At 40.1% G+C, this 23,157-nt stretch overlaps 1 protein-coding gene across 23 annotated transcripts in view; it reads left to right on the plus strand.

Moving 5' to 3' along the window:
• The window catches only part of NEB (nebulin), a 215,022-nt gene that overhangs the window by 168,672 nt on the left and 23,193 nt on the right, over positions 1-23,157 (plus strand). For 20 of the 23 annotated variants that reach the window (XM_058715281.1, XM_058715284.1, XM_058715287.1 and 17 more), the window contains 21 exons: positions 613-717; positions 1,730-1,834; positions 3,142-3,246; positions 5,659-5,763; positions 6,143-6,250; positions 8,286-8,390; positions 10,023-10,127; positions 10,527-10,631; positions 11,297-11,401; positions 11,491-11,601; positions 12,312-12,422; positions 12,665-12,766; positions 12,875-12,979; positions 13,630-13,740; positions 14,466-14,570; positions 15,114-15,218; positions 16,603-16,707; positions 17,949-18,059; positions 18,482-18,592; positions 19,658-19,771; positions 20,514-20,618. In XM_058715281.1, coding sequence (XP_058571264.1) covers positions 613-717; positions 1,730-1,834; positions 3,142-3,246; positions 5,659-5,763; positions 6,143-6,250; positions 8,286-8,390; positions 10,023-10,127; positions 10,527-10,631; positions 11,297-11,401; positions 11,491-11,601; positions 12,312-12,422; positions 12,665-12,766; positions 12,875-12,979; positions 13,630-13,740; positions 14,466-14,570; positions 15,114-15,218; positions 16,603-16,707; positions 17,949-18,059; positions 18,482-18,592; positions 19,658-19,771; positions 20,514-20,618 — 2,244 coding nt within the window. Of the gene's footprint in view, positions 1-612; positions 718-1,729; positions 1,835-3,141; positions 3,247-3,869; positions 3,975-5,658; positions 5,764-6,142; positions 6,251-8,285; positions 8,391-10,022; positions 10,128-10,526; positions 10,632-11,296; positions 11,402-11,490; positions 11,602-12,311; positions 12,423-12,664; positions 12,767-12,874; positions 12,980-13,629; positions 13,741-14,465; positions 14,571-15,113; positions 15,219-16,602; positions 16,708-17,948; positions 18,060-18,481; positions 18,593-19,657; positions 19,772-20,513; positions 20,619-23,157 lie in introns of all 23 variants that reach the window. The other 3 variants (XM_058715306.1, XM_058715283.1, XM_058715289.1) reach the window with 3 other exon arrangements.

Here is a 23,157-nt window from a genome sequence, read left to right on the forward strand (position 1 = left end):
TTTTAAAATCTTCTGTTTTTACATATAAATTCATATTCCCGTGTGACTTATAAAATTAAACACTGAATAAAAATTGAACACTTGGCTAGATTTTAGATCTTCTATATGGATGTTTAAATCCTAAAACTCCTTGCTAAATAACTGAACTTTAACTTAGGAGAGAGAAATCTATATTCAAATTTATAAACCTACCTGCATAATATCATATTACATGACTGGAAGTGATATGCTTCATTTAAGAAATAGCGTATTTTTGATCTTTTGATGAACAACTTCATGAATCAATGAAGACACATAACAATGCTCATCTGGAAAGAAATTTCAGCTCTCTCTCTGAAAATACAGCTGCTGAGGTAATATACTTTCTAGGAAAATATGCCCATTTAATTTGAACTGCTTTAATTAGTATTAAAAAATAAAATCTCCATGTAGAACAGTACACCATAAAATGAGCAAAAATCAGTATTAGTAGAAACTTCTGTTAAATAATTGCCTTAATCCTTGAATATATGTCAGCAGTCAGAGCTGCTATTTGGCCTACCTGTATTGACCGTAACCTACTACTGTTTGGAGACAGGTTCGTAAAATTCTTTGATGATGTTCTTCTCCCAGGTAAAATATAAAGAAGATCTGACCTGGCTTAAGGGCATTGGTTGCTATGCCTATGATACCCCTGACTTCACTCTGGCTGAAAAGAACAAGACTCTCTATAGCAAGGTATGTCTACTCAAGTATAAGAGCCACCTGCATGTAACATATTCCAGTGCCCACAGAGAGAATTAATACCGAAGAAACAACTTTTCATATGTCCATCCCTGTTCTGTTTCTAGACCCTATAGCTAGAGTGCATACTGAATTGTTCACTCTGCTTAGGAAGTTTCTTCGTACTGACTTCACTGACTGTAGTCGCCATTTATTTGTATCATTTATTTGAATTTGATAAAAAGTCATCTCAGTATAACTCCTCATGGCTCTTTCAGAATTCCCTCCCTATTACTGTGTCTCTGAGTGACTTACCTTGTTAGAGTTGATATGTTAGCAAATATAAAGTGGGGTTATTTTAATCCACAAATCTGATGTGTGACTTGAAGCAAATAACTTGGTTTTTCTGTCCTCATTTTCCTATTTACAAAATAAAGCAGTTGGACTAGCTTCCTCTGAATTCTAAAATAGGAGTCAACAAATTTTTCTGAAAAGTGCCAGATAGTAAATATTTTAGATGTTGTGGACCATGTTCTGTCACATAGTCTTTGTTATAATTCCCTAAAATTATTAAAAAAAAATATTTTTAGTTCATGGGGTCATTTCAAAACAGATGGTGATTTAGATGTTAGCTCACCTCTGCTTTAAAGTGATTATCTGATTAATTACTGGAAAATCATTTCAAATTAATGGATTAAAAATGCCCTCAAGTTCACCTGGAGTAAAACAAAATAAAATAATAATCAGTATAATATATAGAAACAAAGAAGAAACTAATTTGTATTTTTGCCTAGAATGGAAGATGGGTTTGACATCCATTCAATAAAGTATGTCTTGTGGGGCTAGTGTTTAGGGTTTCCATGTGGGTATACTTTTCATTGCCTTAGGAGACAAAGTAAGTGTTCAGTAACTGCTTGTTAGCCTCCACTGAATAAATTGTCTCAGTTGTATGATAAAATAAATGACACATCTTGTTCTTACGGTAATCACAGCCTGCTATCAAGTAACCATGTTCTGTTTTCTCTAGTATAAGTATAAAGAGGTATTTGAAAGGACAAAGTCAGATTTCAAGTATGAAGCAGATTGTCCAATCAATAAGCATTTCAAGTATGCGACTCAATTGATGAATGAGGTATGTATGACATTATCTAGTTCAACCTATTCTGTTCCCTTAAGAAGTCTATAGAGTTATTTGATTGAAGCCCAATACATAAAATGACAGGAAAGTCAATTTAAATATTGATTCAAGATAAAGATTTGGGCTCTTATAATGTCACCATCTGATGGGCTCTGCCAAAAGCAGAGGGAAGAAACTGTCCAGTAAATAAAACAAGTGAAGGGACTGTCCAGAGTGGTGTAAGGGTCCCACAGCCATCATTGCCTCTGTTCACACTAGCATAGGGCAGCACAGCCCTTTAGGTGACAAGAGGAAGGAGGTCAAGGATTTTGTTGACTAACAGCTGAACTCCTTTAAAAATGATATTGTGGAATGTTGGGAGACCCAGAAGCTCAAGGTTCATTTGGAGTCCCTTACCAAGGCACAGAAATGGCAGTGGTTGAAATAACTACCCCTAAAGGGATAGTTGTGATTCATGCATTCAAATGTAGTGCCATTTGTTACTCATATTGGTGCAGAGAAGTATCCATTTGCACCCAAATCTTTTCTGGAACTGTTGTAGCAATAATTTAAATTTAGCTTAAAATGGCCAAAAATGAGCAAGCTATGAATTAACTTATGTTTGGATGGCTTTATATTTAATTTCCTATCTTTGGATTTTCCATGGATTTATGTAAGTTAAAAAACAATTTTAGAAAATTAGTAAAATGTACCTAACAATGAAAATGTAGCCAATAGTATATTTATTTCAATATATGAATATTGTGTTGTTTCTGTTATTTTTAAACTTGATATCGTTTATTTTCAGTAGATTTCCAGGCAAGATGACTGAAGAATTACTGCAATAGCTTCCTAGGAAGACAGTATTGATACATTTTCTTTCTGTTTTCATAATTTGCAAAAGATTTCCAGGGTCTCTTTTATAATCAAATTCACTACCATTAGAAGACTGGTAGAATTTGCCCATGAATATGCTTTTTTGATTCTCACAGCCTTAGATAGTAAACCTGTAGTTCATCAGTGCCTTACTTAAGATGCCACAAAACCTAACATTGCTAATGGCATCATATTTAAAGATGGAAGATGTTTACGCACAAGGTAGTCCAATTTTGGTGTCATCAGTCATATCTATCCCAAGCCCCAGCCTTCTCTAGGTGATCTTCACTTGACTCTCTTTGCCTCCATGTTGTTACTACCCTGGATGCCTTAGGAGCCCACCTCTAGAAATGACCTATTTCTGGTTCTGGAGTGTTTATCTTGACACATTTCTGTGTAGCCTTGAAGTTGTACTCTTGCTATAATTTGATATGATGTTTGAGCAGAAAAAATACAGAGCTGATTATGAGCAGCGGAAAGATAAATACCACCTGGTAGTCGATGAGCCTAGACATCTGCTGGCTAAGATCGCAGGCGACCAGATAAGTCAGGTACTGTGATGGGGCTGGCTGGACAGCCCAGGCAGGACTGTGCTCCAGATTTCTCATGAGATGTCGTTCCGTCTGCTGCAAGGATGTCATAGGTTCTGCCTATGATATTGGGATGTTCTGTTTCAAATATCTGTCTAGCCACCCAAAGAGCCCATGAGCTATTTGAGTGTGCCAGTCCATGCTCTGTGTCCTCACATATGCTGTGGTGAAGATAAAAAGAAAAGCTGGGGCCCCTCACCTTTATTTTTCTGGAGGGTCTAATTGTAAGCTGAAAATTGAGTTGCAAAAGCAAAAACAAAGACAAAAATTCATGGAAGGAAAGAAGACAGAACATCGTCGTGGAGTTTTCTACTCCAACGATGTCTTCTTTTCCTGTAAGGCAATGCTAGCGCGATGAGCTATCTTACCTCCCATTCACAAGGACTGTGGATGCTCAACTGCGAGTATTGCAGTCATTCTACTTGGCAGTATAATGGGCTTAGTGTCTTCACCCACATGTATATTTGAGTACATAAAGTGTGCGTGCCTACATCTCTTCACTCAGAAGTGATTGGGATATAGAGCCATGTTCTTTTCTGTCTTCATAAGTCTCTTCTGTGCTTCACTGCTCTTTGCATGAACAGAGAAAATATAAATCTAGTGCCAAGATGCTTCTGAAACAAGGATGTAATGAAATTCTGCGTCCAGATATGTTGACTGCCCTCTACAACACACTCATGTGGAGCCAGGTAACGTTTGATAATGATGTGAAGAAGAGATTGAGAGGCCTTGAAGGCGTTCACTTTTACCCTTCCCTTGATTGCCTTCCCCGGCTCCCTGCCCAAACTGGTTTCGTGTGATTAAGCTGCATAAATATTCACTCTTTATAAATGAACTCTGGCTTGGCCAAGAGTGATGATGCAGCAGCCATCATCTGTACATCATCTAGTAACTCCTAGTAAGATTAACCGAGACTTTTTTAAATTTTATTTCTAAATTGGTATAACTTTAATTTCAATTTTTTAAATATTTTCCCCAAGAAATGGGTTCCTGGGGTGCCTGGGTGGCTCAGTCGGTTAAGCGTCCGACTTCAGCTCAGGTCACGATCTCGCAGTCTGTGAGTTCGAGCCCCGCGTCGGGCTCTGTGCTAACAGCTCAGAGCCTGGAGCCTGCTTCCGATTCTGTGTCTCCCTCTCTCTCTGACCCTCCCCCGTTCATGCTCTGTCTCTCTCTCTTTCAAAAATAAATAAACTTAAAAAAAATTAAAAAGAAAAAAGAGAAATGGGTTCCTTATGGATTAAGGAGATTAAGTAGATTCAATGGCTTCTAAAATATATGAATAATATTTTCATCATCTAATACCTGTTCAGTGATCACTACAACTGTACCATTTGGGAGGGATGAAGACCGCAGGGCAGCTCTCTGAATCTTGCACACGTTTATGGCCTCTCGTTTGATGCTGATTTGCTAGGTTATTTCCAACATATCTGTCCTCACACACACACACGTGTTAGTGATGTTTCTGGTGACATTGCCTTCCCACAAGGTCAGTTGAAGCTCACATCACCACTTTTCCATCACATGCTGAGAGGTACATTTGAAGCAGCGAAACAAAAGACAAAAAACAAAAAACAGTGATAATTTTGCTTAACTACCAGATATAATGTTAGTAAAATGCCATTGTTCTCCCCAAAAAACACAATTTTTAATCAGTCTTTTGTATTAGAAACTCATTTTATCACTTAGGTTTGACACCAAATCAATACGTGAAATGAAGGGGATGAGGTCTACATAGAAAATCCGGTTTGCCTGAACCTTTTCCTGTGTCCTGCCTGATGTGATCAGCAGATAGTTGTGCATGAAATTTTGTTGTGCTTTCTGTATCTGTAACTGCTTTAAACAGCTTATGTGCATGAAAACAACCCGTGACTTGGAAATTACGGAAGTGAGTGTCTTTTTAAAAATGATAAGTACTTTATACCATGTATACTCCTTTTTTATTTGATATCTGTTTCATCTTTGACATGGATACATGCCTTAAGACATTATACATATTTGATGCAGTGTATTGTAAGTAATCATTACCTGTCAGAGTCCAGAGAACAAGGGTCCAGTCCTGGACCTGAGATTCACTCTGTATGTGTCCCTTAGTTCAGTCTTTTAACCTCTCTGGACCTGAGTTTCCACATGTATGCAAATATAGAAAATGTCACTTATTATTTGCTACTCCATTACACTGTCACTATCAAATATGGACTTACATTAAACATTTCTGTTAGGATTAAGAGAGAAAGTATGACATCATGCCCCCCACATCTGTGACTTATGTATTAATCCTACAATTTGCTGTGGGACTCTCTCAAGAAGAAAATTAGATCATTAAAGCCCTTGATTCTACTTCAAGTTAACTTGTTCTTCTCTTCTACAACTTAGATCAAGTACAGGAAAGACTATGAAAAATCAAAGGACAAATTTACCTCAGTTGTGGATACTCCAGAACACCTGCGTACTACCAAAGTCAACAAACAAATTAGTGATGTAAGTGCAAGAAACACTGAATGGATTCTCAAAGTCAGGGAGCATTTGCAAATACGGAGAGACATTTTTGATTGTCACAACATCTGGAAGATTCTACTGCCATTTAGTGGGAGGGAGACGGGGATGTTAAATGTCCTGGTATGCTTACAACTCTTCTTTTGTAATAAAGAATTATTTCAACTAAATCGGCAGACACACCGTTTTAGAGACAGTGGAGCTTTTGCAGAAAGCATGAAATTACCTGTTGAGTTTATAGAATTGTCTTTCCTTTATGTACACTAAAAAAATCCAAAAAAAATTGTGTCTATGTTTTATATTACATTGTATTATAAATTGAGATGTACCATATTGTCTCCTTCTGCTTTCACTTCTCCTTCAGATACTTTATAAATTGGAATACAACAAGGCCAAACCCAGAGGCTACACCACAATCCATGACACACCCATGTTGCTGCATGTCAGAAAGGTCAAAGATGAAGTCAGTGATGTAAGTACAAGAATGGCTTTGCAGCACCTGTTATCTTGGGCTCTTGCTAACATGGTATAATAAACCCTTTTCCAGTTATCTATTCCTGTGTAGCAATCATCCTAAAATTCAGTGGCTTGAAACAAGAATCATCTTTTTTTGCTCATGATTCTGTGAACTAATTGGGCACAGATGAGTGGACCCTCTCCATCATGTGCTGTTGGCAGGCAGCTGAAGCCCAGGTGGGCCAGGACATCTAGGATGGCTCACTCACATAGCTGGCAGCTGAGGATGGCTATGGGCTAAGAGCTGAACTGTTGCATAGACAGGAACCCTTGTATGTGTCCTTTCCATGTGGTTTGTACATGTCAAAGCACAGTAGAAGGGTTCCAAGAGCCTGGGATAGAAACTTCCAGACCAGGTAAGGGCTACTCTTAGAATTGACAGAGTCACTTTCACCATATTTTGCTAGGCAAGGTGCATATCCAGATTCAAGGGATGAAGAGATAAGTGCCACCTTGGATGAACAAATGGCAAGATCACATTGCAGAGAAGCATGGAGGGGGTGCCGGTAGGGGTTGTGGCATTGTTGAGGCCATTTTGAAAAACGCAGTGTGCCATAAACGCAGTGTGCTATTAATGTTCTGTAAGCTTTATCTTGACCCAGAAGAACAAGGTAACCATTAAATTCTAACACTCTGAATTTGAGGAGAAATTGTATTAATAAATTTTCAGATATGTAGCTAGATTCTGTGGTTGAAGGCTATCTCCCTTTTAGTTTAAAAAATAGATTAAAATTTTTAAAGAACTCCATGGCTATATGGGCACAAGAAAGAATAGTAAAGACAACTGTAGAATAGCTCATCCCTACCCCAAAACCTTGACTATGGCTGGTGCACAGGAATTCTTTGGTAGGTAAATAAATGTGTTCACACTGCTGACCCGGAGTTGCCGTGAAAAATGTTAATTACGTCCAGTGCACTGTTTATGAAGGCAGAAATGTATAGAACATTTTTAAAATGTTTTTTATGTGAAAATAAGTTTTGGCACTTCAAACATGAACATCACTGGTTCATAAACACCTATCAGATCCTCTGTGTGGAGCCGTCCATTCCCTCTCACTGTAGAAAAACGAAGCATTTCTGTATCCATTCCCTCAAACTTTCTGATTATAACAATAACCAGAGATATGAAAAATGTGGATTTTTCCCTAAAAATACTGATTTACTAGGTCTATGGCAAAGTGGCAGACGATCGTGATTTATATCACGAATCATATGATATAAGGGGCTTCCTTAGAACAGTTTGACTTCAGGCTGAACACTAAAACCCAAAGTCCTCTGCAACAAGTAGTGGGAAGACCCTGAGGGTGTCCCAGAGCCTGGATTTAAGAGGAGCAGAAGTGGGTGAAGCTAGAAACGCCAGGCCCAGGATGGGCAAGTACCTGTTGAGCCCACAGAGGCTAAGCTTTCCCGTTCTCTCTCTCCCATCCAAACCCACACACGCCCAACTTGCTAGATGTGGCTCTGGCAATTATGGTAGTGGACAGCACCCATCAGTTCCTTCGTTTTTCAAAACCTGGTGCACAATCTTTGTCCTCAAGGGGTTCAACTTAATGGAAGAATAGACTGGCAAGCAACAACATAATTACAACACAATGAGGTAACAGCCAGAAGTGTGGGGGCACAGAAGGAGGGCAAGACTAACAACATCTGGGTAAGCTAGTGGGGGGATTTTCTCTTCCATCAGCAGTTTTCAAGATGTGCTGAACTCAGGACTTTCTGATTTGGGGAAAGGAAAACACACATGGCCCTTTCAGCCAAGCTTAGGGGACATAAATCCTACAGTGACCCTGGTGAGCATACTCCATCTATTCTGGGGAGCTAGTTTTAAGACCTGAGACAGGAATGTGCATGGCTACATTCTTTCTTCACAACAGGTTATTCTGTTTTAAGAAGCATTATGTATTACAGTCATGGTTTTAATTTTTTGTCATTTTTTAAAAATGCTTAGGTCACCAAAAAAATTAACATTGTCACTGTGTTTCCTCCCACAGCTGAAATACAAAGAAGTTTACCAAAGAAATAAGTCCAACTGCACCATTGTGCCAGATGCTGTTCATATCAAAGCAGCCAAGGATGCCTACAAGGTCAACACCAATGTAAGTTCCAGAAACTTCCCTAAGTCTAATGAGGGATTTATCAGCTTCTGCAGGACACATGACCTCCTTTTACATCTCTTCAGGTGACTGAGCTATAATGAGTCTGGATCAAGAGTTAGGCCCCAGCAGCGTGATTAATGATGCTGGAATCTAAATGCTGCCTTTGGTTGTCACAAAGGAGATGGGGAAGAGCACAGGTGGCCTAACCCTGTACGACAGATGGCACGCCCCTCAGCCTGTGTGCTAGGTGGCTGAAGAATAGGAGATTTTATTCTGAAATAAGTGTTTCAGCATCTTTCATTCCCTCCACCCTCTGTATCCTCCTTCTGCCTTGAATCCTAGAACCTGCTTCTTCTGGAAAACACATGCACACCCACGCATGCGTGCGCAAACACACACACACGTGCACGCACACACACACACATTTCAATTACTTGAGGCTGTCAGAGGTTGGCCTAGGCCTTTCTCCTTTTCAGATCTCCCTGCACGGACTCCTTACTTTTTTTGTGGTGGGACATCTTAAAGCCTCAACCACAGAAACATTTTTTGTGCATTTAGAGGAGTATTGACTTTTAAAAGATATATAGATGGTTAAATAATGAAACCGTAATAACTCAATGAATGCCCACTAGTGCCAGAGGGAACATATATTTATCAGGGTCAGCGGACACCTTTAGGGGCTGGCTGTAGAAAAGGTATTGTAGGTGTCCCGAGGTTGGATTGAGCGATAGGTAGCAGGATGGGTGTGTGAAAAAGCAAATGCAATAAAATGTACATTGTAGAATCCAGGCATGTATGGATGGGTGGGTATTCTCTCAGATTCTTGCAGCTCTGTTGTATATTTGAAAATTTTCATAATAACATGGGGGGAAACCTCATAGAATAGCACCAAAAGCAACCCTCATGTCAAAAGCATGCAGATTTTATTATGTGCAAAAGGTACCTTGACTAAAAAGAAAAAGAGTGAGGAAAGAAATGTGCCTGACAGTGAGGGCTCTTCCAAGGAAAAATTAAATTATGTAGCACCTGTACCTCAGATTTGGCCCCAGGCCACCAGCTGCCGAGCTCAGGTGAAAGTCTAGCAAGTGTGCAAATGTCTTCAAAGCCAGTCTCTGCAGGTTCGAGTCCCAGCTTTGCCATTTACTAGCTGCCTCCCCTTGGGCAGGTTGTTTAGCCCTCTCCTCGGTTCTTCAGCTGTCAATTTCATGCGGTTGTTATAAAGATTAAAATGAGTTCATAGTTATGAAGCACTTAGAAGAGTGCCTGGCATGAAATAAATACTATAAGTTTAATAATTAAAAAGACAATTAAGCCTGAGTTTAGCTAGAAATTAACGGCACTTGACTCTGAAGATGATAAAGCTGCACTGGCAGATAGATTTAGGATTATTTCACCTGGAGGCCTTTAAAATTTTTAGCCCCTATTTTGAGACCAAATGGTCCCACAAGATGACCTTTTAAATGGCTGACTAGTTGCATAAATTGTACAGAAATGTTAATTGGGGCTCTCTCTTGCATAAAGAACAGTGATAATGTTGTCTGTTGAAATGCAAGAGGAGTCCCTCTGTGCCACATGCAGTTATGAATTCAGTCCACTGACCAAAATGATTGATTTCCATCTTGTTATAAACAGCTGGACTACAAGAAACTGTACGAGGCCAACAAAGCCCACTGGAGGTGGACCCCTGACCGACCGGACTTCATCCAGGCAGCCAAGTCATCCCTGCAGCAGAGCGATGTGAGATGGGAGAGAGGGTTGGGCTCTATGACACGCCTGAGGCAGAAAAAATGAAAGACTACCCATAATAGCCACTGTTGCGGGTGTCAGCCTAGTTCACTTGAGATCCAGTAAGGATGGGGGGAGGGGCAGTGTGAGGGGTGGAAGGCAAGTACAGGAAGCAGAGCCGCTGCCGTGGAGCCTGGTCTCCTGCAGGTGGGGTTGGAAACTGGGGGTGAGCAGGCTGGGAGGGCTTGGTCCTGGCCACGGGGCTGGAGAGGGGGAGCCCAGCACGCAGTGAGGGGCCAGGAAGCCTCTGCCCCCATTCCAGCAGCAAGTCGTCATAGTGCCCTTCAAAGGAGGATCCCTTACAAATTTAATCAAATGCCCGCTTCTTCCTCTGCCTTTCTTCTGTTTCAGTTTGAATATAAGCTGGACCGAGAGTTCCTCAAGGGTTGCAAGCTCTCTGTCACTGATGATAAAGACATGGTCTTGGCCCTGAGGAATTCTATAATAGAAAGTGACGTAAGTATCCGGTGCCTTCCATGATGGCTCACCTCACTCGGGGCTGTCCTCTGTGGCACAGTCTCCAGCCACACCCAAGGAACGACAGAGAAGGCTGCTGGTGTAGGAGCTCAGGCGTGAGTCCTGAAATACGACCCTGCCCCTTGAACACCAGCCACATGGCGGAGTAGGGCCACAGCAGGGGAAACGATTAAATCCAGGTGTTCATTCTTGTTTTATACTGCACCACGAGATAATTCACACAGCAAGAATTGGGAACTGAAGTTCTGGCTGGATTCTATGCGGAAACATTCATTTTTGTGTGATCATATTCTTCCTCTGCTGCTGTTTCCTCATCTGTAAAGGAGAAACAGTAATGCCTCCCAGGCTTCAGGGGGCAGATCACATGACATATTTGAAAGTCCTTTGAACTAAGGCTAGGTGTATAAAGAAAGATTCATCATGAAATCCATTTTGATTGTTATTGAAGCCTCAACTTGCAAGAGAGAAAGAACATCTCTTTTGTACATTTTCCAAGATTTCCAAACATCGAATCTTTTATTGAGTTTAATGTTCATCCTGTGTCAGTGGTGCTGTTTTCCCAGCTCTGTCTAGTGATTTGGGGACTGAATAAATATATACAGGACACCCAGACTAACTAAAGAAATATTTTTTCACCCCTGTAGCTGAAATACAAAGAGAAACATGTCAAGGAAAGAGGAACCTGCCATGCTGTGCCTGACACTCCTCAGATCCTCCTGGCAAAGACTGTCAGCAATCTGGTGTCTGAGGTAATCCTCTAGCAACCATATGCTCTCCTTCCATCTTGGGCTAACGCCCCAAGCAGACACTCTAACAAGCTCTCTGTGGATTCCCTCAGAACAAGTACAAGGACCACGTCAAGAAGCACTTGGCCCAGGGCTCATACACAACACTGCCAGAGACCAGGGACACTATTCACGTCAAGGAAGTGACCAAGAATGTCAGTGATGTAAGTGGACCAGCCCCACAACTCTTGGCACAGCAATACCACTTTACCGTAGAACCCAGGGAAATCCGGCACAAGCTGCCTTTTTGCTTACAAGGGCTTTCCTTTATGTCGCTTCACCCTTACCATCGATGCCCATTTGTGAATTTTCAATTCTGCTTCAAAGGAGGACTTGATATTTATTAGGTTTCCAATTATGGCAACTAGAGAAAATGTGGGTTTTGCCACAGGGCATGTTATCTGCAGGATAAGATGTTAGTAACCCAGCATTAATAAAAGGTGGAAGCATTGCTGATTAAGAGTGGCCTCTCCTGTCATTAAACTGCTCAACAATTTTAGAGAAGTAAAATCACTACTTTGTATCTCCGTAATCTCTGCCCACTTTGTTCTTATCAGTGATGCTTTAATAATCATGGTATTATATATTTAGAGCCCTTTATGGTTCCATGTATTTTTCCCAGATAGAAATGGCAAATGAAAGAACTTAATTGGCTTGTAGTCAGTTCTCCAAAGATTGCTATGTGTTTCCAGTGTTGGGTTCCAGGACAGAAATGACCGGGAAGAGCTAGAATATGGATCAGAGATCCAGGTTCCACACTGAGGCCAAAATAGCAAGCCACAGATTTTCCTGGAGGTCTTCTCACAGTTCCTCAAGTAAATCAGTTCTGTTCCCAGACTCCTCTGCTCACATAAATAATTCTGTCTTTATTTAGACAAATTACAAAAAGAAGTTTGTCAAGGAGAAAGGGAAATCCAACTACTCCATCATGCTGGAGCCCCCAGAGGTGAAACATGCTATGGAAGTGGCCAAGAAGCAGAGTAATGTAAGTCCCCCTACCCCTCTATACTCTCAGGGGTTCTGTTGAGCTGGTGGATCCTAAATTGGAGCATATTGAGCTGTTTCCTGTGAGTGGTAGCCCTACTTTCTCTGTCTGGTAGTTTAAAAATACGGTAGCTTAAAAAATTGGCTTGGTTTTAATAAAAAGTTTCCTTGTGCTTAATGAGGACTTTTTCAAAGATAGCGTATCTCCCAAGTGAGTAAACACTCTTTTTTCTCCAAACAAAGGTTGCTTACAAAAAAGATGCCAAGGAAAACCTGCATTACACCACAGTGGCCGATCGGCCGGACATCAAGAAGGCCACACAGGCAGCCAAACAGGCCAGTGAGGTAAGGGTGTGGTTAAAATGTACCTGCTCCCCAGAGGTCACCGCCACCAAGTAGGACAGGCACCCACCCCCTAGAATGTATTGCCCATCTTGGTTTTCTTTGATTCAGGTGGAGTACAGAGCCAAGCACCGTAAGGAAGGCAGCCATGGGTTAAGCATGCTTGGTCGCCCAGACATTGAAATGGCCAAGAAGGCAGCCAAGCTGAGCAGCCAGGTAATACAGATGGGCGAGTGGCAGCTCTCATGTGAAAAACCTGTGGGAGGAAGTTGTTCCCAGAATGAAAGTGCAATAGTAGCAACAAAAGAGATCCTCAGTCTTTGATAAAAGTGCTGAGCTTGGAAAAGTGGTATCATGAAGGCGTACCAAGGACCTTCTCTCTCCTTTCTGTCGAACATCTCAGGCCTTTCTCATTCTCCACTTTTCCACTTGTGGGTGTGTCTAGATGTTTGTGTGCTTAACTAACTTCATGGAAGAGAAACATCGATTGTGAGGGCCTACTGGCACCTCTCCTCAGGTAGTAAGATTACATCCCAAGGGTGGGCTTCATACTTGGGTCAACTGTGGGAACTTAACAGGCACAAGTAATGACATTTGAACTTCTAGAACCCACCCGGATGCAGCCACCTTTATTCTTTCATTCAGCATCCGTATATTTCATGACTGGGCTAAGACCTAGGGGATGAACGGATGAACATAACTATTAGCTATGCTTTTCTTTACGCTTCCAAGTGTCCTATTCGGATAACAAGTTGTATGATCACTTTACATAGGACATGTTCTTTTGTATTTATATTTCATCTGTTTCTTAGTTTTCAAAATAATTGATGTTCAGAAATAATTTGGAGTTTTATACTTCCTGTTAGGTTAAATACCGAGAAAATTTCAACAAAGAGAAGGGCAAAACACCAAAATACAATCCAAAAGACAGCCAGCTCTACAAAGTCATGAAAGATGCTAACAATCTTGCAAGTGAGGTATGTGTGTGTTTTTTTTAAATTGTGGTAAAATATATAACATGAAATTTGCCATTTTAAATATTTTCAGATGTACAATTGAGGGACGCCTATCTGGCTCAGTCAGAAAAGCATATGACTCTTGGATCTCAGGGTCATGAGTTCAAGCCCCCACGCTGGGTGTAGAGATTACTTACATGAACACACACACACACACACACACAGGATGTATAATTGAGTCCATTGACTATATTCACAGTGTTGTCCACATACCACCGTTCTCTCCATCACCCCAAACAAATTCTACAACCATTAAGCAATAATTCTCCATTCCTCTCTCCCCCTAGGCCCCTGGTAATCTCTATAAATCTCTTTTCTGTCTCTATGAATTTGCCTATTAGAGAATTTTATATAAGTGGAATCATACAATATTTGTCTTTTTTTGTCTGGCTTATGTCACTTACCATGTTTTCTAGGTTCCTCCATGACATAGCATTTGTCAGAACTGAAGTTCTTCCTATGACTAAATAATAATCCCCTTGTATGTATACACCACATTTTACTTCCCCATCTGTTGATGGACGCTTGAGTTGTTGCCACTGTTTAGCTACTGTGAACTAGGGGTGTTATTTTCATCACCATCTCCAGCACTTGTTTCAGGATATGGGATATCGTAGCATGGCTTCCATTAGTACTGTTTTCCATTTCCTATTTATGTGATTTCTTTCTTTCCCCTGGACTTGCAGGTTAAATATAAGGCTGACCTGAAGAAACTTCACAAACCTGTGACTGATATGAAGGAATCTCTGATAATGAATCACGTGCTGAATACGAGTCAGCTTGCCAGTTCTGTAAGCTCAGCCATTTGCTACAAAAACAGCATGTTTCACCCATTTGTGGCTGAATTCCTTTGCTGAACTCACACACATCTTCTCTGCTCCTGAGATGCTAGCTTTAGAAAACTCTTCTGTTGTTTGAATGCATTCTTCCAAATTAAACATTAGTCTATCCACTCTCCACTGACTGTAACATCTCTCAGAATATAAAAATGCTTTTATTCTTCAAGTATTTAAACTTTTATTTCCCAATTAACTAAGCCCTTCCCTCCTTCTAAGGACATGGAATTATGGTTTGGAATAATTTCTTTCACTTTTCACTTTTAAAACCTACTTTGAATAAGCCATATAACCAATGTATTTACCATCCTGTATTAACTGGCAGTACAGAATGTGGATCTTCCTCCTTTAAAAGGTTTTCGTAACCGCCCACTTACTGTTTGCTGGTTTTAATTTGGTCTTGATGCTGCTGCTGCATAAATGTCTAACCTAAAGAGGAAAAACAGAAATGCTGAGCAGTTTTTCTCTCAATGTGCCTTTATGCCACCTTCCCCTCAGTACCAGTACAAGAAGAATTATGAGAAGAGTAAAGGCCACTACCACACAATACCAGATAATCTGGAGCAGCTTCATCTAAAGGAGGCCACAGAATTACAGAGTATAGTAAGTCAATCAAGACCGCCTTCTGTCCTGATGCTCGTTCAGCCACAGTGTCAAAAAATGCTCATGGATTCCCCCTCAGAATGGTAGTTACAGTTTTAATAACCATTGCTGGAGAAAACTGCCCAAAGATATAAGGGGGCTTGGAAATTAGCGGCATTTTGAAACAAAACTTTATGTTCTAAATAAGAGCATCGACATGTATTGGAGACATGGTGCCGGTGTATGCAATGTGTGTTATTCAGATTACTGACAGGGGCTGGAAGCATGCGTATTATGTTACAAGGGGGACAGACCCCTCACACCAACCCCACTGTGCCCTCACAAGTCTGCACCCCCACTAAGGATGTAAGCCTTACAATGATGATAGAGAGCCTTGGGAGGATTTTGAGCAGAGAAGTGACCTGATCAGATATACCACCGAAATATCTGAGGGTATTTAAGAAATTGCAAAATTTGTAAAATAAAGTTTCTCAAAAGAAAGGACTCAGAGAAGAAGTTTGTTGTCACACGACTTCCTATATCACAAATTATTTAGGTTAACATTATTTAGGTTTCTTGTTGGGCATTCACAAAGAGGGCTAAATTACTGGAAGTGTCTTCGTGTCATCTGGGAAGCAGCCCGCATCCCCAGCTTTCTATTTTAAGCAAGATTGCTGAGACTGAGCATTGCCATTAAGATGCTCTGTGAAGGGCCTCTGTCTCTCTGACTTTCAATTTCTGAATATCTATGGGCTGCCCCCACTCCTAATCACATGTAATGAGGATGAGAACATTGTATTTGTAAAATAGCTCAGAGGGGTCTTTTGTGAAGGTCAAATTTATTAAGTCATCCAACATGTAAGGTAGTTTTCATTTCTATATGAATTTATATTGACTGCATTGAATATGTGACCAGTTATGATCGACCCAGTTATTGACATATAAATAAAGTTGTGTGTATTAGCTATCAAATTAGGACCCCAGGTCTCTGATAAAAGTCCTTACGAAAGAAAATCTAGAGATATTTCTCAGAAATATGGTTAGATGCTATGGTTAAAATGTTCACATCTACACATACCAGATCTTGTCCAACCTTCATCTTATGGGTGGCTTTCCCCATGCATTTCCTTCCTCAACATTTCTTCTCTCAGCTGATTCTCCTGCAGTGATTCTTTCGTCTCCTTGGATTGAACATAAATCCTATTATGCCTTGCAGACAGTAATGGTATTTTCTCCCAGGCAATAACAAAAAGTACTAGATCTGAAACACTACAGGAACCTGTTTTGGGTGACAATGAGGTGCCACTCAGGTGGACTAATGTATCAGTTACAAACTATCCCTAAACTGGCCTCTGTCTGTGAATTGATCAGAGGAGTTATATCTAATAAGGCTTTTCATCACTAGGTGAAATACAAAGAAAAGTATGAAAAGGAACGAGGAAAGCCCATGTTGGACTTTGAAACACCAACGTACATCACCGCCAAAGAGTCTCAACAGATGCAAAGTGGGGTAAGTTCTACAAAAACACACCACACAGCAAACATACATCAAGCTGTTAAAAACAAACTCTGCCCTCAAATGTGTCCAGCCTTCTGTTATCCAAAAGTTGTAGATGACGGAAATTTTACTGACATGTGGTCACTAAAATTTTTCCATCTCAGAAATCTTATGATTCGGTTATAACAAATATTCTGAATAGTAAACATTTATTGTATATGTTTTATTTCAACTCTCAGTTCCATAGCATTAGAGCATAGCAAACTACTCCTAACTCTGAAACAAATTATATTGAATGTAATATGAATTTTTCTTTGACAAATGAGAGTTTCCCTCTGCACAGACCCACCATTGGCTTTGGATTGCTCTTGTCTTAATAGGAAACCCCAACCAAACAAAAGATTAGTAATCAATATGTTTATCAAAACAGCAAAAGCCAAGATGCCATATTTCCTATTTTAGAAATGTAACCGGAAGCATCTAAAAAAAATTGTTTTTTTTCCTTTTTAACCAATAGCAAAGAAGAATGGAATCTTATTTTGAATGTTAGGAAGTCTGTTTTCACTGGGAAACAGACTTATTTTGGATTGCACTTTACCTCTCCCCCCATGGGGCATATCTCCAACTATAAAGATAAATCGTTGTTAATAAAGTAGCATTTTACAGAGCTTTCTGGTATATAGAAGGCCAAATAATCAAAAGTTAAACATAGTTTCATATGATTAGTGAATGTGGGCAAAGGGTTTGTGGGAGTTCCTTGTACTAGTCTTGCACCTTTTCTGTAAATTTAAAATCCTATCAAAATTAAAAAGGCCAAATTTGCATTTGGTGCCCTCAGGCTCTTCTTCCTCTGCATTGTTATCTTCCCCTCACTTACTTCTAGTTCCAGAAGTAAAATCTTTTGTTGCCTGGGGAGAGATGACAATGGATTCAGAGTCTGATGGCGCACGTGACCTTCTGCTGTCCTGCCCTATTGTGAAGCAGGGAGTGGGGCCGCCTGAGTCACAGCGTTTGACAAGTGAACAAGGAGCCCAACAGGGCTTCTCAACAGCTGAGTCTCTTTTGCTGTAGACAAAGAATTTCCAGAATAATCAGACTCATTTCAAACGTGTGACTGTTAACAAAACTATGATCCAGTTAAAAGGCCATACATAGAAGGTCAATGTTATAATCTTTTTTTCTTCCTAGGTTTGAGAAATAAGTTGTGATAAAGATTCTTTTTTTAATTTGTGTTTCCTTCCTACTCACATTAGAAAGAATATAGGAAAGATTATGAAGAGTCCATTAAAGGCAGAAACCTGACGGGCCTGGAGGTCACGCCAGCTTTATTACATGTCAAATATGCAACCAAAATAGCCAGCGAGGTAGTGCCCACTTGGTCTTTTCTTTCCCTGTTGATCCCAATAATTGCACTAATGACACTCATCAATGTTCCTTCTAGCAAGTTCATCACTACCTAACTTTCGCGGGTTTCAAGTTGGGTTCACATGTGTTTGGTATTACCATCTAATCTATTACCCACGTTAATACTTCTCATTTTTTAATTGAATACCTAATAAAATATGCTTACCTTAGCATCCTGTTAATGTCTAGTTTCTTATCTGATATTTAGTATTAACCGATGAAGCTTATACCCTGCCTTTATGCATATCTTTAATCACTAAACTGTAACTATCTAAAATTGGAAGGGTATTTTTCTTTTTTTCTTTTTTTTTTTTGGCTCTTTATTTAAGAGGAACAATCCAGGTTTTCTTGTCAGTGATGTTGCTTTTATTTTATGATATAGAAAGAATACAGGAAAGATCTAGAGGAAAGCATCCGTGGGAAGGGTCTCAGTGAAATGGAAGACACACCTGACATGCTAAGAGCAAAGAACGCCACTCAAATCCTCAATGAGGTAGGCCCACAGCCAACTGCATGCATATAATTAACAGAGCATCTTCTTCCTCCAAGCCAAGTTACGCTGAAAAAGGAAGAGAGAAAAAGAGAGTTTTGAATTTCAAATTCCATATCTAACATGGTTATTAACCATTAAATAAGTGATATCTCAATTTCTGATGAGTTGATATTATAACAGTTTGTATCTAGTGCTATCATAATCTATTTATCTATTTGATAGATAAATGGATAGACAGATAGATAGATCTATTTGATTTAACCACAATCCATTTGGTGAGCTCGTTTAAAAAATTTTTTTTTAATGTTTATTTATTCCTGAGTGGGGGAGGGGCAGCGAGAGAGGGAGACAGAGAATCAGAAGCAGGCTCCAGGCTCTGAGCTGTCAGCACAGAGCCTGACGCTGGGCTCGAACTCACAAACCGTGAGATCATGACCTGAGCTGAAGTCAGTTGCTCAACTGACTGAGCCACCCAGGCACCCACAGTGAGCTTGTTTAAATTAAAATACCATATTGGAGTGTTGGGCACCTAGGTTCAAAACTAGTTATGTAGCAGACCAAATTTAAAATTTTTTTTATACTTTGGTTGTCTTTTTATTTATTTAGTTTTTAGAGAGAGAGAGTGTGTGTGTGTGTGCAAGCGAGGGAGGGTTAAAGGGAGAGGGAAAGAGAGGGTCCCAAGCAGGCTCCATGCTCAGCACAGAGCCCAACATGGGGTTCGACCTCATGACTGAGATTATGACCTGAGCTGAAATCAAGAGTCCGATGCTTAACTGACTAAGCCCCCCAGGTGCCCCTGTACTTCGATTTTCTAAGTAGAGAATGCTAAAAGTGTTTAAAAGGAAGGCTTCCATGTTGATATGAGTAGAATAGTTTCCTATTATATTCCTGCTTCCTATTCTATTCCTATTCTGGGTTTCTGTGGTCACTATTGCCTCTGACCACATGGAATGGTGAAGGTGAACACTAGTAACAGAAATGGTATATTATGTGGATTTATTTTCATGCTATACATTTACTACCTAGTCGTGAAAGTTAGGTAACTGTTTTTTAATGCTACTACAGAAAGAATATAAGAGAGACTTGGAGCTGGAAGTCAAAGGAAGAGGTCTGAATGCCATGGCCAATGAAACTCCTGACTTCATGAGGGCCAGGAATGCTACTGATATTGCCAGTCAGGTCAGTGTCATTATTTCAGGTCATCTTGAAAAAAAAAAAAAAAAAAGTTGTGATTACAACAACACATATTGTCCTTCTATTTTCTGACTTGGTCAATAACAGTCATATGTATATAGTGGCATTTTTAAACATCTGCCTGGTGGAATCCATTCTAATATAAGAATCAGAAACCCTATGCCAGGCCTGCAAAGGGTTTGTCTGTCTTTCTGAGTCTATAACCACAGAAGACATTCAGAGCAAAGGGTAGAACTTGGGGAACTTGGAGCTAGGGCAGATTCTGACATCTTGGTTATATTTGTTCATCAATTCACCCCCCATTCAGCACGAAGAATTCCTTGTTTAGACTGTTTTGGGAGTTCTTTCTTTTCCTCCTTTCAAGACCTAAATTTAAACGTAGTTTTTAGACATCTCACATTGTCTTTTGCTTATTTGTCCTGCTCCCAGCTCTTCTATATGTAAACAATCCATGCCTTACTATGTGTTGATCATCTTGCTCCTTTCCCATTACTTCTTACCTCCCCAACCCCTGTGCCAAATTACATAGTAAGTCTTTCAATAGCTAGGACTCAACCTTTCTGACTCTCTCTTTCATACAAAGCTATAAACACAATAGGAAAAAAATATCGAATCTCAAATGAATGAATCCTTTTGGAAAAGAAATATTGACCACCTCGTAATCAAACAAAATCAACAAACATGTACATTGTAAACATTTACCCAATTTTGGGGTGCTCTGTTGCAGATTAAGTATAAGCAATCAGCGGAAATGGAAAAAGCCAATTTCACTTCTGTGGTTGATACTCCAGAGATCATTCATGCCCAGCAAGTCAAGAACCTTTCAAGCCAGGTAAGGACATTCATTGGAATATCACTCATAGACCCCAGGCGTGAGGAACAAAAAAGTCTTTCCATGAATACCTAAGCAGCCTCTTTCAAAACACAGTTTTGCCCAATAAAAGAGAAGTTGAGATTGCTGTATCCAAATTAAAATAGATTATGGGAGGGAACTTTAAGGTGCTGACAAACTCTTATATGGTACCACCCATGTTAATGAATCAGTATTTTAACAAGTAAAATCTCCTATAATGTGGATGTAAAATTTATGTGCAAATCTGGAAGAAACAAAGTAGACAGTCCCTATCTGGATTATCAGTCTCCTTAACCAGATTGAAATAGGTCATCAACACCAACCATGCAATCTAACCCCAATTCTTCCCATGAGAGATAACTATCTTCCCACAAACAGAAATGAAGGGAAGTAGAAGTTCTTTTATAGACCAGGATATACCCTCATTTGTTTTCATTTTCAGTGATATCAGGGATCTGCAATTTGTTTAAGAACCTACAAGGTAGAATTTTTGCTTGTCTTCTGAGCAGTGAGTTATAAAGCTGTGGTGACCTGACTAGGCTATGCATTATAAACACCTGAGAATATAATTTTCCTAGTCCCACCCTGGAATTTTAAAGCTACTAAGCCTGATGTAGGCCCTGGCAATCTGTTTTTATTTGTTTGTTTCTTTTCAGTCGTCACAGGTGATCTCTCAATGGCCAATTGCGTCAGGGAAATTATGGATTTAAATCCTATACCATCAACATATAATTTTATATCATAAAATTAGACATGAAAAATCGTTATCACTAGAGAATTGTTTATTTAAGAAATAGATATATTCAAATGGGAGAAATAAACCTTTTGTTTTTGGGATGGGTGGGGAATCAGTTTATTAACAAAATTATATGGGCCCCAAACTACCATGTTGTGTTCATTGGGGGAGGTCAGCATTCTTGGGGCTGTGAGAGGCTTGCCAGCTGTATAACCTTGAACCTTTTGACACTGCTGATCTTTCAAGAAAACCCCAGAGTGCAGGCCTTTTCCAGGGAAGAATTAAATCACTTACTCTGTTCTCCTGGGACTTTCCTCTGCTAGTTCCTCAAGGCATAAAATATGGCCAGACGAGTTACTTCCCTCCCAATTTAAATTAGTATTTACCTTTCAGTGATGTAGTAGTGCTGGTGCTTTCTACAAAATTGCTTCTTGGTTTCCAGTGAAAAGTACCTATTTTATAACTTCTAAATCTCATACTTGGGGGTTAATGCAAACAGTCTAAATGGACCCACAAATTCAGGATAATATATTAAATACTTTTTTAAAAATTTTTGTTTTTAATGTTTATTTTTGAGAGAGAGAGAGAGCGAGTGGGGGAGGGGCAGAGAGAGAGAGAGAGAGAGAGACACAGAATCTGAAGCAGGCTCCAGGCTCTGAGCCATTAGCACAGAGCCTGATGTGGGGCTTCATCCCCCAAACTGTGAGATCATGACCCAAGCTAAAGTCTGGCGCTCAGCTGACTGAGCCACCCAGGTGCCCCATATACTAAATACTTCTTAATGCCAGGGATCTGGGACTCTTGCCTCTCATAACACCCCCAAGTTCCAAATACAAACTGATCACCCCTCTTAGTGACCATCACTAGCTTGGCCAAGCAGTTAAGGCAGCTTTTGCTCAATGTTAAGAAAATAAGAGGAAAAGAAAAGGGCACCTGGGTGGCTTGGTTGGTCGAGTGCCCGACCTTGGCTTAGGTCATGATCTCACGGTTTGTGGGTTTGAGACCCACATCTGGCTCTGTGTTGACAGCTCAGAACCTGGAGCCTGCTTCGGACTCTGTATCTCCCTCTCTCTGTGCCCCTCCCCTGCTCGCTGGCACTCTAACTCTCAAAAATGAATACACGTTAAAAAAAGAAAAGAAAGGAAAAGAAAAAAGAAGGACTGGTCTTACCCCTTTCCCAGAAGAAAGAAAACTCTTTGCCTTACATTTGTGTAACTAAGAAAATTCATTCAGGTTACTTTTTCCTCAACTGGGAATGTGACGAACTGTTCTTTCCTTCCAGAAATCTTTGTTTTAACTGGCTTCCTGTTAAAAATCTAAACTGAAATCTCTTATTGACTGAAACAGCTATCATCTTTGAGATTAAATCTTTCAACATATAAATGTAATTCATAATGTGTGTGTAGTACAAGTTAGACGAGAGAGCGGTACAAAGAATAGTTTTATCCCCTTGCAAAAGTAGCTAGCCTTTCTGCCACACCCAAACTTCCCTGAAAAGTGGGAGAAACTGGAGCTAAACAAAGCTGGAGAGAAAAGTGAAAGGACTTAGTGACAAGCAATAAAAGAAAAATCTGGTTCTCAGGCAGAGTATGTGTTCTGCTGCAGAGATTAACCAAAGTGAGTCAGTTCTGTTGCAGGGACTGACTGTATAGGTATCTGGCAGAAGAGCAGACCTGTGGGCACAGTGTCCAACCAAAGGCTCGGCAGGGGCAGGAAAGCCTGAGAGAGGTGAAGGCCAGCTCAGAGCCTTGGCCAGTCAGTTGGTCGTAATGCTGTTTAGCA

Source organism: Neofelis nebulosa, chromosome 2, assembly GCF_028018385.1.
Source record: "Neofelis nebulosa isolate mNeoNeb1 chromosome 2, mNeoNeb1.pri, whole genome shotgun sequence".
NCBI classification, from domain to species: Eukaryota; Metazoa; Chordata; class Mammalia; order Carnivora; family Felidae; genus Neofelis; species Neofelis nebulosa.